This window comes from Cherax quadricarinatus, chromosome 74 (genome assembly GCF_038502225.1).
Source record: "Cherax quadricarinatus isolate ZL_2023a chromosome 74, ASM3850222v1, whole genome shotgun sequence".
Taxonomy (NCBI): domain Eukaryota; kingdom Metazoa; phylum Arthropoda; class Malacostraca; order Decapoda; family Parastacidae; genus Cherax; species Cherax quadricarinatus.
The window spans coordinates 15,816,684-15,831,874 of record NC_091365.1 but is presented as its reverse complement, the minus strand read 5'-3'; the positions used below and the strand labels follow the sequence as shown (position 1 = coordinate 15,831,874).

At 47.3% G+C, this 15,191-nt stretch overlaps 1 protein-coding gene across 1 annotated transcript in view; it reads left to right on the top strand.

The window, feature by feature from the left end:
- Window positions 1-4,688: 4,688 nt before the first annotated feature.
- The window catches only part of LOC128700223 (maltase 2), a gene marked incomplete at its 3' end in the record, with an annotated part of 226,798 nt that continues 216,295 nt past the window's right edge, over window positions 4,689-15,191 (top strand). The window contains 1 exon segment of the mRNA XM_070100802.1: window positions 4,689-4,728. Within this exon segment, the coding sequence (XP_069956903.1) occupies window positions 4,709-4,728 (20 nt within the window).

Genomic DNA, 15,191 nt, shown 5'->3' with positions numbered 1-15,191 from the left:
CAAGGTTAGTTCCAGAGCTAAGGGGAATGTCCTATGAAGAAAGATTAAGGGAAATCGGCCTGACGACACTGGAGGACAGGAGGGTCAGGGGAGACATGATAACGACATATAAAATACTGCATGGAATAGACAAGTTGGACAAAGACAGGATGTTCCAGGGAGGGGACACAGAAACAAGAGGCCATAATTGGAAGTTGAAGACACAAATGAGTCAGAGAGATATTAGGAAGTATTTCTTCAGTCATAGAGTTGTAAGGCAGTGGAATAGCCTAGAAAATGACGTAGTGGAGGCAGGAACCATACACAGTTTTAAGACGAGGTTTGATAAAGCTCATGGAGTGGGGAGAGAGAGGGCCCAGTAGCAACCGGTGAAGAGGCGGGGCCAGGAGCTAAGACTCGACCCCTGCAACCACAAATAGGTGAGTACAAATAGGTGAGTACATGCCCATACTGAAGTATGCAGCACCAGTTTGGAATCCACACCTGGTCAAGCACGTCAAGAAATTAGAGAATGTGCAAAGGTTTGCAACAAGACTAGTCCTAGAGCTAAGGGGATTGTCCTACGAAGAAAGGTTGAGGGAAATTGGCCTGATGACACTGGAGGACAGAAGGGCCAGGGGAGACATGATAACGACATATAAAATACCGCACGGAATAGACAAGGTGGACAAAGACAGGATGTTCCAGAGAAGGGACACAGACACAAGAGGTCACAATTGGAAGTTGAAGACTCAGATGAATCAAAGGGATGTTAGGAAGCATTTCTTCAGTCATAGAGTAGTCAGGTCGTGGAATAGCCTAGAAAGTGACGTAGTGGAGGCGGGAACCATACATAGTTTTAAGGCAAGGTATGATTAAGCTCATGAGACATGGAGAGAGAGGACCTAGTAGCAATCAGCGAAGAGGCTGGGCCAGGAGCCATGAATCGACCCCAGCAACCACAAATAGGTGAGTACAAATAGGTGAGTGCACACACACACACACACGCACACACACACACACACACACTCTCACACATATGAAAATAAAGAGAATAGGTGAAGAGCCAGAAACAAATGTGCACAGTTAAGAAGGGAGGCTCAGCAACAATACGAAATTGCATAGCATCGAGAGTCAAGTCCGACCCGAAGCTGTTGCATAGCCACATCAGGAGGAAAACAACAGTCAAGGACCAGGTAATCAGAATGAGGAGGGAAGGTGGGGAGTTCACAAGAAATGACCGAGAGGTATGTGAGGAGCTCAACATGAGATTTAAAGAAGTATTTACAGTGGAGACAGGAAGGACTCCAAGAATTCAGAATAGGGAGGTACACCAACAAGTGCTGGATGAAATACACACAACCAAGGAGGTGAAGAAGCTGCTATGGGAACTTGATACCTCCAAGGTGGTGGGATCAGACAACACATCTCAGTGGGTCTTTAGAGAGGTACCAGAGATGCTGTGTATGCTACTAACAAAGCTTCAACATATCCATTGAAACTGGGCAACTACCTGATGTATGGAAGATGGCAAATGTAGTCCCAGTTTTTAAGAAAGGAGATAGACATGAGGCATTAAACTACAGACCTGTGTCACTGATTTGTTAAGTATGCAGTCATGTGAAAGATCATCAGGAGGAGTGGTGGAGCACCTAGAAAGACACAAGCTTATAAACGACAACCAGCACAGTTTCAGGGAAGAAAAATCCTGTGTCACAAACATACTGGAGTTTTATGACAAGGTAACAGAAGACACGAGAGAGGGGTGGATAGACTGCATTTTTCTTGGACTGCAAGAAGGCCTTTGACACAGTTCCTCACAAAAGTTTAATGCAAAAGCTAGAGGATCAAGCATGCATAACAGGAAAGGCACCACAATGGACCAGAGAATATTTGACAGGGAGGCAACAACAAGTCAGAGTACATGATGAGGTGTCAGAGTGGGCACCTGTGATGGGCGGGGTTCCACAGGGGTCAGTCCTAGAACCTGTGCTGTTTTTGGTATATGTGAATGTTATTCCACTATACCACTCACTTATTTATCCATACCTCACCTATGCTATTTGTGCTTGGGGATCAACTGCAGCAACACACCTAAAGCCAATAATAACCCAACAAAAAGCTGCAGTAAGAATAATCACTAAATCCCATCCCTGGCAACACACCCCCCCACTCTTCATAGACCTAAACTTACTCCCAGTTCAGTACATCCACACTTACTACTGTGCAATCTACATCTACAGGGCCTTAAACTCTAATATCAACCTTGACCTAAAACGCTTTCTTGATAGTTGTGACAGAACCCACAGGCATAACACCAGACACAAACATCTCTACGACATTCCCCGTGTCCGACTAAACCTTTACAAAAATTCAATGTATGTCAAAGGCCCTAAAATCTGGGATACCCTACCTGAGAACTCTAGAACTGCAGACACATTCATCACCTTCAAAACTACCATTAGAAAACATCTTATCTCCCTGATACACCCCGTCAACTAACTACACGAATACCACCTGGTGGTTCACACTTACACTCACTCATTTGACCATAAACAGAAATATTAATCTCAATCTTAAAATAATGAATCCTATGATACTCCAATACTGAAACTATGTACTGTGCCAAAACAAAAGCATTCACATTGCTAAACTCACAAACTAGTATTTAGTCACTTAGCCATAATACCAACTTACCTCATAATTTGTAATATTTTACAATTAAGAATAAAACTAAGTCTGCCCGAAATGCCTAGCCATGCTAAGCGTTCTAGTGGTACACTCTGTAATCACAATTTTACTACATGTAAACCACACAATAACCAAATTTCTGTTAACTCAGCATTGTAATCCTTATAGAGAATAAACTTTGAATTGAATTGAATTGAATTGAATTTGAATTGAATTGAATTGAATTGAATTGAATAATGGAGGGGATAGACTCAGAAATGTCCCTGTTTGCAGATGATGTAAAGTTAATGAGGAGAATTAAATCAGTCGAGGATCAGGCAGGACTACAAAGAGACCTGAACAGGCTACAAGCCTGATCCAGCAACTGGCTCCTTGAATTTAACCCTGCCAAATGCAAAATCATGAAGATCAGGGAAGGGCAAAGAAGAGTGCAGACAGAGTATAGTCTAGGTGGCCAAAGACTGCAAACCTCACTCAAGGAAAAAGATCTTGGGTGAGTATAATACCAAGCAAATCTCCTGAGATGCACATCAGATAACTGTTGCAGCATACGAGCGTCTGGCAAACCTAAGAATAGCATTCCAATACCTCAGTAAGGAATCATTCAAGACTGTACACCATATACGTCAGGCCCATATTGGAATATGCAGCACCAGTTTGGAATCCACACCTGGTCAAGCATGTCAAAAGAACAGCGAAAGTGCCAAGGTTTGCAATAAGACTAGTCCCAGAGCTAAGGGGGCTGTCTTTCAAAGAAAAGTTAAGGGAAATCGGCCTAACGACACTGGAGGACAGAAGGGTCATGGAAGACACAATAACGACATAAAATACTGCGAGGAATTGACAAGGTGGACAAAGACAGGATGTTCCAGAGATGGGACACAGAAACAAGGGGTCACAATTGGAAGTTGAAGTCTCCTGTGAGTCAAAGGGATATTAGGAAGTATTTCTTCAGCCATGGAGTTGTAGGAAGTGGAATAGCCTAGAAAGTGACATAGTGGAGGCAGGAACCATATATAGTTTTAAGACGATGTTTGATGAAGCTCGTGGAGCAGGGAGAGAGGACCTAGTAGCAGTCAGTGAAAAGGCAGAGCCAGGAGCTAATACTTGACCCCTACAACCACAAATAGGTGAGTACACACGAACACACATCACAAATGACCACACAAAAGCACACAAGTTCTTTCTGTGGTGACAAAAGAAAATGGGTTGCCAAAGAGCAGGACAGAGAACCAGGGGGCTTATGGTTGAGCCTAGGAGGGAGGAATAGGTGTCAGAGCTCATGAAAAGGGAAGAAGAGTGGGGAAAAAAGCTAGAAGAGCTTAGCAAGAAATTGGAAGAGAGGATAGCTGAAGAGAGTAAGAAATGGGAGCTAGAAGCCACTAAAAAAGCTGAAACAGTCCAAAGAACCAAAAGAGCAGTATGGGCATAACATTGGGAACTGCTACATCAGTTACAAATGAGGGCTGGGCTGCCACCCCCTCTGCTGGGCAGCCACCTGTCCTGCTGGGCTGCCACCCACCCAGCTGGGGTGCCATTCATCCTGCTGGGCTGCCACCCACACTGCTGGGCTGCCACCTGCTCTGCTGGGCTGCCACCCGCTCTGCTGGGCTGCCACCCACTCTGCTGGGCTGCCACTCACCCTGCTGGGCTGCCACCCACACTGCTGGGGTGCCACCCACTCTGCTGGGCAGCCACCTACCCTACTGGTCTGCCAGCCACTCTGCTGGGGTGCCACCTGCCCTGCTGGACTGCCACCCGCCCTGCTGGGCAGCCACTCGCCCTGCTGTGGGTGCCACCTGCCCTGCTGGGGTGCCACCTGCCTGTCTGGTCAGCCACCCGCCCTTCTGGGCAGCCACTTGCTATGCTGGGCAGTTACCCACTCTGCTGGGATGCCACCCACCCTGCTGGGCAGCCACCTGCCCTGATGGGCTGCCACTTGCTCTGATGGGCTGCCACCCACCCTGCTGGGGTGCCACCCGCCCTGCCCAGCCATCAAGCAGTCAGTGGCGCTGGTGCTTCCCTGGACCACACAACAATGGCCTGGCTTGTGGCTGGGTGAGTTATTGTTACTGTTGTTGTTGTTTTGTTGGTATGTTTGTTACTGTTGTTGGTGCTGTTGTTTTGTTGTTGATATTGCTGTTGTTAATTTGGTGGTGGTGGTGGTGGTGTTGGTGGTGGTGGTGGTGGTGGTGGTGGTGGTGGTGGTGGTTTTAATATTGGGGTGTTGTTGTTGGGGGGGGGTGCTGTTGTTGTTATTGCTGCTGTTGTTATTGTTGGTGTTGGTGTTGTTGTTACTGCTGTTCGTGTTGGTGGTGCTGTTGTTGCTATTGTTGTTATTGTTGGCGTTTTTATTGCTAGTGTTATTGTTATTGTTCTTGATATTGTTCTTAATGTTATTATTGGTGTTATTGTTCTTGATGTTATTGTTGGTGTTATTGTTATTGTTCTTGATATTGTTGGTGCTATTGTTCTTGATGTTATTGTTGGTGTTGTTATTGTTGGTGTTATTATTGTTCATGTTATTATAGTTCTTGCTGTTATTGTTATTGTTCTTGCTGTTATTGTTCTTGTTCTTGATGTTCTTATTTTTATTGTCATTGTTGCTGTTATTATTGGTGGCGGTGGTGTTATTGTTGGTGGCGGTGGTGTTATTGTTGGTGGCGGTGGTGTTATTGTTGGTGGCGGTGGTGTTATTGTTGGTGGCGGTGGTGTTATTGTTGGTGGCGGTGGTGTTATTGTTGGTGGCGGTGGTGTTATTATTGGTGGCGGTGGTGTTATTGTTGGTGGCGGTGGTGTTATTGTTGGTGGCGGTGGTGTTATTGTTGGTGGCGGTGGTGTTATTGTTGGTGGCGGTGGTGTTATTGTTGGTGGCGGTGGTGTTATTGTTGGTGGCGGTGGTGTTATTGTTGGTGGCGGTGCTGCTGTTATTTGTGATGCTGTAGGTGCTGTTGGTGTTTGTGGTGTTTTGTTGTTGTTGGTGGTGATGGTGGTACTGGTGGTGGTGGTGGTACTGTTGTTGGTGGTGGTGGTGGTGGTACTGGTGGTGGTGGTGGTACTGATGTTGGTGGTGGTGGCGGTACTGTTGTTGGTGGAGGTACCGTTGTTGTTGGTGGCGGTGGTGATACTGTTGTTGTTGGTGCTCTTGGTGGTGGTGGTGTGGTGGTACTGTTGTTGTTGGTGGTGGTACTGTTGTTGGTGGTGGTACTGTTGTTGGTGGTGGTACTGTTGTTGGTGGTGGTACTGTTGTTGGTGGTGGTACTGTTGTTGGTGGTGGTACTGTTGTTGTTGGTGGTACTGTTGTTGGTGGTGGTACTGTTGTTGGTGGTGGTACTGTTGTTGGTGGTGGTACTGTTGTTGGTGGTGGTGATGCTGGTGGTGGTGGTACTGTTGGTGGTGGTGCTGTTGTTGGTGGTGGTACTGTTGGTGGTGGTGGTGGTACTGTTGTTGTAACAATATTCATGGTGGAAGAGCACTGACATAAATTTCATCAGAACATGACACACTGGCTAGTGTCACCACTCAGAACATGACACACTGACTGGTGTCACCACCCAGAACATGACACACTGACTGGTGTCACCACCCAGAACATGACACACTGACTGGTGTCACCACTCAGAACATGACACACTGGCTAGTGCCACCACTCAGAACATGACACACTGGCTGGTGTCGCCACTAAGAACATACCTGCGCCATAACATAACATACTGGCTGGTGTCACCACTCTGAATATGACACTAACTGGTGTCACCACTCTGAACGTGACACACTGACTGGTGTCTCCACTCAGAACATGACACACTGACTTGTTTCGCCACTCAGAACATGACATACTGGCTGGTATCGCCACTCAGAACATGACACACTGGCTGGTGTTACCACTCTGAATGTGACATACTGACTGGTGTCACCACTCAGAACATGACACTGGTTGGTGTCACCACTCTGAACATGACACACTGACTGGTGTCACAACTCAAAACATGATACACTGACTGGTGTCACCACTCTGAACATGACGCACTGACTGGTGTCACAACTCAAAACATGACACACTGACTGGTGTCACCACTCTGAACATGACACACTGACTAGTGTCACCACCCATAACATGACACACTGGCTGGTGTCGCCACTCAGAACATACCTGCGCCATAACATGACACACTGGCTGGTAACGCACATCAGAACGTGACACATCGGCTCGTTTCGCCATTCAGAACATGACACACTGGCTGATGTCACCACTCTGAACATGACACAGTGACTGGTGTCACTACGCTGATAATGACACACTGACTGGTGTCACCACTCCGAATATGACACACTGGTGTCACCACTCTGAACATGACACAATGACTGGTGTCGCCACTCAGAACATGACAGACTGGCTGGTGTCGCCACTCAGAACATGACACACTGGCTGGTGTCGCCACTCAGAACCTATCTGCGCCATAGCATGATACAATGGTTGGTGTCGCCACTCAGAACATGACACACTGGTTGGTGTCACCACTCAGAACATGACACAATGGCTGGCGTTGTCACTCAGAACATACCTGCGCCATAACATGACACTCTGGCTGGTGTCCCCACATACCTGCGCCATAACATAACATACTGGCTGGTGTCACCACTCTGAATGTGACATACTCACTGGTGTCACCACTCTGAACATGACTGGCTGGTGTCACCACTCTGAACATGACACTGGCTAGAATATCTGATACACGAAAGGAGGCGCTGACCAGGGAAGTGGAAACTATCGAACTTAAGCTAAATGACTCTTACAGGAACCAGGAGAGGCAGGAGGAGCTTAAAGCTATTAGTGAAATTGAAAGTAATTCTAAATATTTCTTTTCATATGCCAAAAACAAGGCAAATACCACATCTAGTATCGGGCCCTTACTCAGACAGGATGGGACTTACACAGATGACAACAAGGAAATGAGTGAAATATTGAAATCCCAGTACGACTCTGTGTTTAGTGAACCACTAATCGGTCTGAGGATCGACGACCCAAATGATTTCTTCATGAATGAGCCTCAAAACTCCATAAATGTATGCCAGATTTCCGACATTACCCTAACTCCGATAGATTTCGAAAAAGCCATTGACAACATGCCTGTGCACTCAGCCCCGGGCCCAGACTCGTGGAACTCTGTTTTCATTAAGAACTGCAAGAAACCCCTCTCGCGTGCCCTAAGTACACTATGGAGGAGGAGCTTGGACATGGGTGAAATTCCACAGTCACTTAAAACAACGGATATAGCCCCACTCCATAAAGGTGGCAGCAAAGCATTAGCTAAGAACTATAGACCAATAGCTCTGACGTCGCACATCATAAAAATCTTTGAAAGAGTGCTAAGAAGCAGGATTGCAAATCACCTGGATTCCCAAAATCTTCACAATCCAGGGCAACATGGGTTCAGGGCAGGTCGCTCCTGCCTCTCACAACTACTGGATCACTATGACATGGCCTTGGATGCACTGGAAGAAAATCAGAATGCAGATGTAATATACACAGACTTTGCAAAAGCATTTGACAAATGCGATCATGGCGTAATAGCCCATAAAATACGTGCTAAAGGAATAACTGGGAAAGTGGGGAGATGGATCTTCAACTTCCTAACAAATCGAACACAGAGTAGTGGTCAACAGAGTTAAATCGGAGGCTGCCATAGTGAAGAGCTCTGTTCCACAAGGCACAGTACTCGCCCCCATCTTATTCCTTATCCTCATATCAGACATAAACAGAGATATACACCACAGCACCGTATCATCCTTTGCAGTTGATACGAGGATCTGCATGAGGCTGCACGAGGACGCGGTTAACCTCCAAGAAGATATAAACAAAGTTTTCCAGTGGGCAACGGTAAACAATATGATGTTCAATGAGGACACCTCTTCAAGGGGGGCTCCTTGGCGTGGTGAAGAGGCTCTTGGTCTGAGGAATTAGACCTATCGGTCTTCTTCCTCAGACCGAACCTAATTACCCCCCAATCTCCCCTCCCCTATCCCATCCTCCCCATCCTCCCCTTTTTCCTTTCCTCCTCCTCCTCCTCCCCACTCCTCCCTTTTGCCCTTCCTCTTTTTGTCCTTTGGGATTTCTCCCACAGGCGCGCTAGTTCCTAGGTAGGGGAAAGGACACCGGGGTCCATCCCATTCCGTTGAGGTTTCTTGGCGGTGGCGTAGTTTGCCGTGGAATCTGGATTGCCTAGGGATGTCCCGATCCCTCTCCGGTATCCCGGAGTAGCTTTGGGTGTCTTTTGGGCGACGGGTGTATCTCTGGAAGCCACCTTTCGGATTCCGGGGGTGGTGGCTGAAGGAGGTATGCTTTGTGGCGGATATCCGGCCGCCCTCTCTTTTGTCCACCGAGGTAGCTCGGCAGATGTGAGGTTGCTATCCCAGATTGCTGGTTTACTGGCATGAAGGGTAGGGTATGGCACGGGTTCCATGCTGCATCTGCGCTACTAGCGGTGTCGAGTCCTCTTGGGCGCGGAGGGAGATTTCTGGCCCTTTCATTCCTCCTAGGAACTATCCCTCCCCGGTCCCCCCTTTTTTTTTCTTTTTTTTATTTTTATTTTCTTTTCTTCTTTCTTTTTTTTTCTTAAAAACAAAAAGAAAGAAGTAACCTAACCATGGCAGCCCTAGTCCATGAACCTGGTACCCCCGGGCCCCTTCTTGATACCGCACCCCGTTCTGACCCCGCCTCGTCTTTGGACCACTCTTCAGACATTCCTCATGCCTCTGTACCTATTGCCGGTGCTGTTTCCTCACCCGCTTCAGGTACTGAGGCCTCGACTGACTCCTTCGATTTATCAGACCTTCGCTCTCCTCTGACTATGCTTCCGGCCTCTCCCTCTACGGTGCGGCAATTTTCAAATCGCCGACCCGTTCCACGTCGGACCAACTCTGGTCCCACGCCTAAACGTCAACGACAATTACCTGCTGATGATACTTCTCCACCTTCACCTTCTCGTTCTTCTCAGAAACGATCGACACGTCCTTCACTACCTTTCCACTCTTAGTTTCAGACTGAACAGTGGACTAAATTCTTCACTTTACGACCAACTTCCTCTACTGCCTATCTTTCTGACCATAGTATTGGCAAGGCACTCCTACGCCATGTTGGTAAAGATATTTCTTTTCATGCTCTTAAGAGCGGTACGCGCATCATTACCGTACAGAATGCTACCCAGGCTCGTGAGCTCTCTCGTCTTTCCCATATAGATACTGTTCCTGTCACCCTTGAAAAACATCATTCCCTCAATTCTTGTAGTGGTACCGTTATTCTGCCCCATACCATAGTTCAACAAAATTTCCAGACATGTGGCACCGACATTCTAGAACAGCTGGAACTCCAAGATCTCCCAATCCTCAAGGTAGACACTTACGTTCTTCCTGCCCGTGGGCGGAGACGATACCCTAGCAATGTGGCTCGTTTAACTTTTGACAGCCGAGAACTCCCATCCTCAGTTTATATAGCAGGACATCGGTTACAAGTTCGAAAGGTGATCCCTACACCACAACAGTGTAGAAATTGCTGGCGATTTGGCCATCCAGCGAAATATTGCAGATCTATCGCCGAATGCCCAGTCTGTGGTGCCGATGACCATTCTAATACGTCTTGCAATCGATCTCCCTCTTGCCTTAACTGTCATGAGGCTCACCCTTCGTACTCTCGCCGTTGTCAGGTCTATTTAAACGAGCGGGAAATCCGTTACCTCAAAGAGACAGGTCTCCCTTATGCCATGGCAGTTTCTCATCTCCGCCTCCAAGGGAGACTCCCACGTGTTTCTTATTCCCGTGTTTCAAAACGTCCCCCCACTTCTGGTATCCCATCTTCTACACCCACCTCTGTGGTTACCTCTCCCATAATCACTCCTGTATCTAATCCTTTTGCTGTCCTCGGCTCAGACGTCCCTACTTCAACGCCTCAGTCTAATCTCGCTTCTTCGAGTTCTCTCTTACAAGCCTCAGTATCGACGAGACCTCGTACGACACCTCTTCCCAATCGTCCCTCTACTTCTCAAAAGTCAAAAAAAGGTCCGGTAACACCTCCTACCCATCTTCCACCTCCTCATTTTACCCTCCCTGTCTCTGTCCCTAGTTCTTCCCCTCTCACTGGCTCAGTTACAAGTGCAGAGGTTCACCCTCCTCCTCGTAATGTACCTTCCTCCCCTGTTCCCTCCCAAGTTTCTTCCTCTTCTGCCACCTCCCAGGTTCCTGTCTCTTCTGTCCCCTGCCACGCTTCTCCAGTTCCCTCCACCCTTTCGCCCCCCCCTACCTTGGTACAGTCCAATACACTTCCAATCTTTACTCATCCTCCCCCTACCATTCCCAATATTGTCTCCCATACGACATCTCTGAATTCCGAAACACTTGAAGCAATCTCTGAATATATTGCAGAGACCAAACCATCAATGGACACTGATCCACCTTCCGCTCTTTCTCTCTCCTCTGCTCCATCTGCGCAACTCCTTTCTTCACAGCGCACCGTTCCTTCGCTGCTTGAACATTTTCCACTGCCTCCGCATGTGGACTTTTCTAACCCTTCTAGTCCGTAGGAACCCTTACCTGCGGATTTCAAGTATCTTTATCATTGCCAATCATGGCCTATTTACAGTGGAATATACGCGGCCTCAGGGGTAATCGGGGTGAGCTTCAGATGTTACTCTCCCAGTTTGCCCCTGTTGGTGTTTGCTTACAGGAACCAAAATTACACTCTGCTGTTATTTCTCACATCTCAGGCTATAATTTATTGTATTCTTCAGATCCTTTTCCTGATGGGACCTTTAATGAAAGTGCCCTTCTTCTCCGCACTGATATTCCGTACCATCAGCTATTTGTTCATACTTCGCTGCATTACACAGCAGCCCGTATCCACTTACATAGGTGGTATACGCTCTGTTCTTTATATCTCTCTCCTTCTCGGGCATTATCTATTCCGGATTTTGCCTTCCTTGTTTCGTCATTACCGCCACCGATTCTGTTACTTGGTGATTTTAATGCCCACCATTTCCTCTGGGGAGGGTCTCACTGTGATTCCCGAGGAATTCAGTTAGAGGCTTTTCTTGCCACCCACCCCCTCCACGTTTTAAATACAGGTACTCACACCCATTTTGATCCTCGGACTCATACTCTCTCTTGCATCGATCTCTCAGTTTGCTCTTCCTCCGCCGCATTAGACTTTACTTGGTCTGTTCTCCCGGACTTACATGACAGTGATCATTTCCCAATCATTCTTACTTCCCCTTCATATTCGCCACCTCTTCGCACCCCACGCTGGCAATTTAATCGGGCAAATTGGAACCTTTACTCACACCTGACTGTTTTTAAAGAGGTTCCTTCTTCGTCCTCCATCGATGAGCTTTTACACCTCTTCTCGTCCTCCGTTTTCACCGCAGCTTCTCATTCTATACCCCAAACTTCGGGCAGGCATTCTCAGAAATGCGTGCCTTGGTGGTCTCCTGCTTGTGCTCGTGCAGTACGGTTGAAACGGGCTGCATGGGGCAGGTACCGGTACAATAGAACCACAGAGCGACTCCTTGATTTTAAACAGAAGCGTGCGATCGCTCGCCGTGTCATCCGTGACGCTAAACGCACTTGCTGGCGAGATTATGTCTCCACCATCACCTCTGCTTCCTCTATGAGTGCAGTCTGGAAAAAAGTACGAAAACTGAGTGGTAAATATTCTCCTGACCCGGCTCCTGTTCTGCGGGTTGCCGGTGTTGATATAGCAAACCCACTAGATGTTGCCAATGAAATTGGCAATCATCTGGTCCGTATTTCTCAGGGACTCCATCTATGCCCCTCATTTCTTTCCTCAAAGTCTGCCAGAGAGTTAGCACCCTTGGACTTTTCTTCTCTCAGAGAAGAACAGTATAATGTGCCTTTTACACTTCAAGAACTGGAGGCAACACTCTCAGCTTGTCGATCATCGGCAGCTGGGCCCGACGACATTCATATTCGTATGCTACAACATTTACATCAGTCAGCCCTTGCAGTCCTATTACGCCTTTACAATCTTATTTGGTCACAAGGAGTTCTTCCACAGCTGTGGAAATCCGCCATTGTTCTCCCTTTCCGCAAACCAGGCACTACGGGACATGAACCCTCCCACTATCGTCCCATTGCTCTTACCAGTGCAGTTTGCAAAGTAATGGAACGTCTAGTAAATAGACGTTTAGTGTGGTATTTAGAGACACACAACAGTCTCTCCACTCGTCAATATGGCTTTCGTAAGGGACGTTCTACCATAGACCCCTTACTGCGCTTGGATACGTATGTTCGTAATGCCTTTGCGAATAACCACTCAGTTATTGCCATATTTTTTGACCTTGAGAAGGCATATGACACAACTTGGAGGTATAATATTTTAGCCCAAGCCCACTCCTTAGGCCTTCGAGGCAATCTACCATCCTTCCTTAAGAACTTTTTAACTGACAGGCATTTCCGTGTTCGGGTTAATAATGTGCTCTCCCCGGACTTTATCCAAGCTGAAGGTGTCCCCCAGGGATGTGTTCTGAGCACAACACTTTTTCTCCTTGCTATTAATGATTTGGCCTCTAGTCTTCCATCAAATATTTGGTCATCACTCTATGTTGATGACTTCGCTATTGCCTGTGCAGGCGCTGACTGTCACCTCCTTACAGTTTCTCTCCAGCATGCAGTCGACCGTGTTTCCAATTGGGCCACCACACATGGGTTTAAATTTTCCAGCACTAAAACCCACCAAATCACTTTCACTAGACGCTCTGTCATCTCCGATGATCCTTTGTACCTCTATGGCTCACGTATCCCTGAACGTGATACAGTCAAGTTTCTGGGCCTCCTCTTTGATCGTAGGTTATCCTGGAAACCTCACATTACCTCTCTGAAGGCAACTTGTCACAGCCGGCTGAACCTTCTTAAAACCCTTGCTCATCTTTCGTGGGGAGCTGATCGTCGAACCCTCCTTCACCTACATTCCACCCTTATTTTATCGAAACTTGATTATGGTGACCAGATCTATTCAGCGGCATCTCCTGCTACTCTCTCTAGCCTTAACCCCATTCATCACCAAGGATTACGTTTATGCCTTGGTGCTTTTCGCTCTTCCCCTGTCGAAAGCCTCTATGCAGAAGCGAACGTTCCATCCTTATCCGATCGCCGTGATGCCCATTGCCTGCGCTACTATGTACGCTCTCATGATCTCCGCAATCCTTCCATTTATAGAATGGTCACTGATATTAGTAGACATTCTTTATTTGTTCGCCGCCCCTGCTTACTCCGTCCCTTCTCTCTTCGCCTTCATTTGCTCTTGTCTTCTCTTCAACTACCACCTTTCTATGTACATGTAGCATCTCACTTTTCCCTACCCCCCTGGGAAGTTCCAGCTGTTCGAGTCTGTTCTTTCTCCCTCCCTTGCTCGAAAGCCCAACTGTCTACGGTCGCTTCCCGCTCTCTTTTTCTTGACCACTTTCACTCTCATTCTCATGCCATTGCTGTGTACACAGATGGCTCTAAGTCTTCTGACGGTGTAGGATTCGCAGCAGTGTTTCCGGACAGCGTCGTACAAGGGCATTTACTATCTTCAGCTAGTATTTTTACTGCTGAATTATATGCCATCCTTACAGCACTTATCCGTATTGCATCTATGCCTGTGTCATCATTTGTGGTTGTCTCAGACTCCCTTAGTGCTTTACAGGCTATACAAAAATTTGATACACCTCACCCCTTAGTCCTCCGTATCCAACTTTGGCTACGCCGCATCTTTACTAAGCATAAAGATATTGTTTTTTGTTGGGTCCCTGGTCATGTTGACGTACAGGGCAATGAACAGGCAGACACTGCTGCGCGGTCAGCAGTACATGACCTACCAGTTTCTTATAGAGGTATTCCATGTACGGACTATTTTGCTGTAATATCTTCCCACCTTCACACCCGTTGGCAACAACGTTGGTCTACTATGCTCGGCAACAAACTTCAGTCTATTAAACCGAGTATAGGTTACTGGCCGTCTTCTTATCACCAGTGTCGAGGTTGGGAGACTACTCTCTCCCGTCTTCGCATTGGCCATACTCGTCTTACTCATGGATATCTCATGGAGAGGCGTCTTGCTCCTCTCTGTGAGAATTGCCAAGCTCCATTATCAGTCAGCCACATTCTGTTGGACTGCCCACTTTATCAACGAGCACGCAGAATTTACCTCTGTCGTCGTCTTCGCCCCGCTGCTCTCTCTTTACCTTCCCTTCTCGCTGATGGACCCACCTTTCATCCGGACTCTCTCATTGACTTTTTGACAACGACTGACTTACTTCACAAATTCTGATACTTTCAGCCCTTTCTACTTGAATCTCTTGCTACCCTCTACCCCCGTACTATCCCCTGCCCCGCTGTTTTCTGTAACCTGCTGATCATCCCCCCTCCCTTCTGCCATCCATTTCCCTTGCTTCCTTCCCTACCCTGCAGCGCTGTATAGCCCTTGTGGCTTAGCGCTTCTTTTTGATTATAATAATAATCAATGAGGA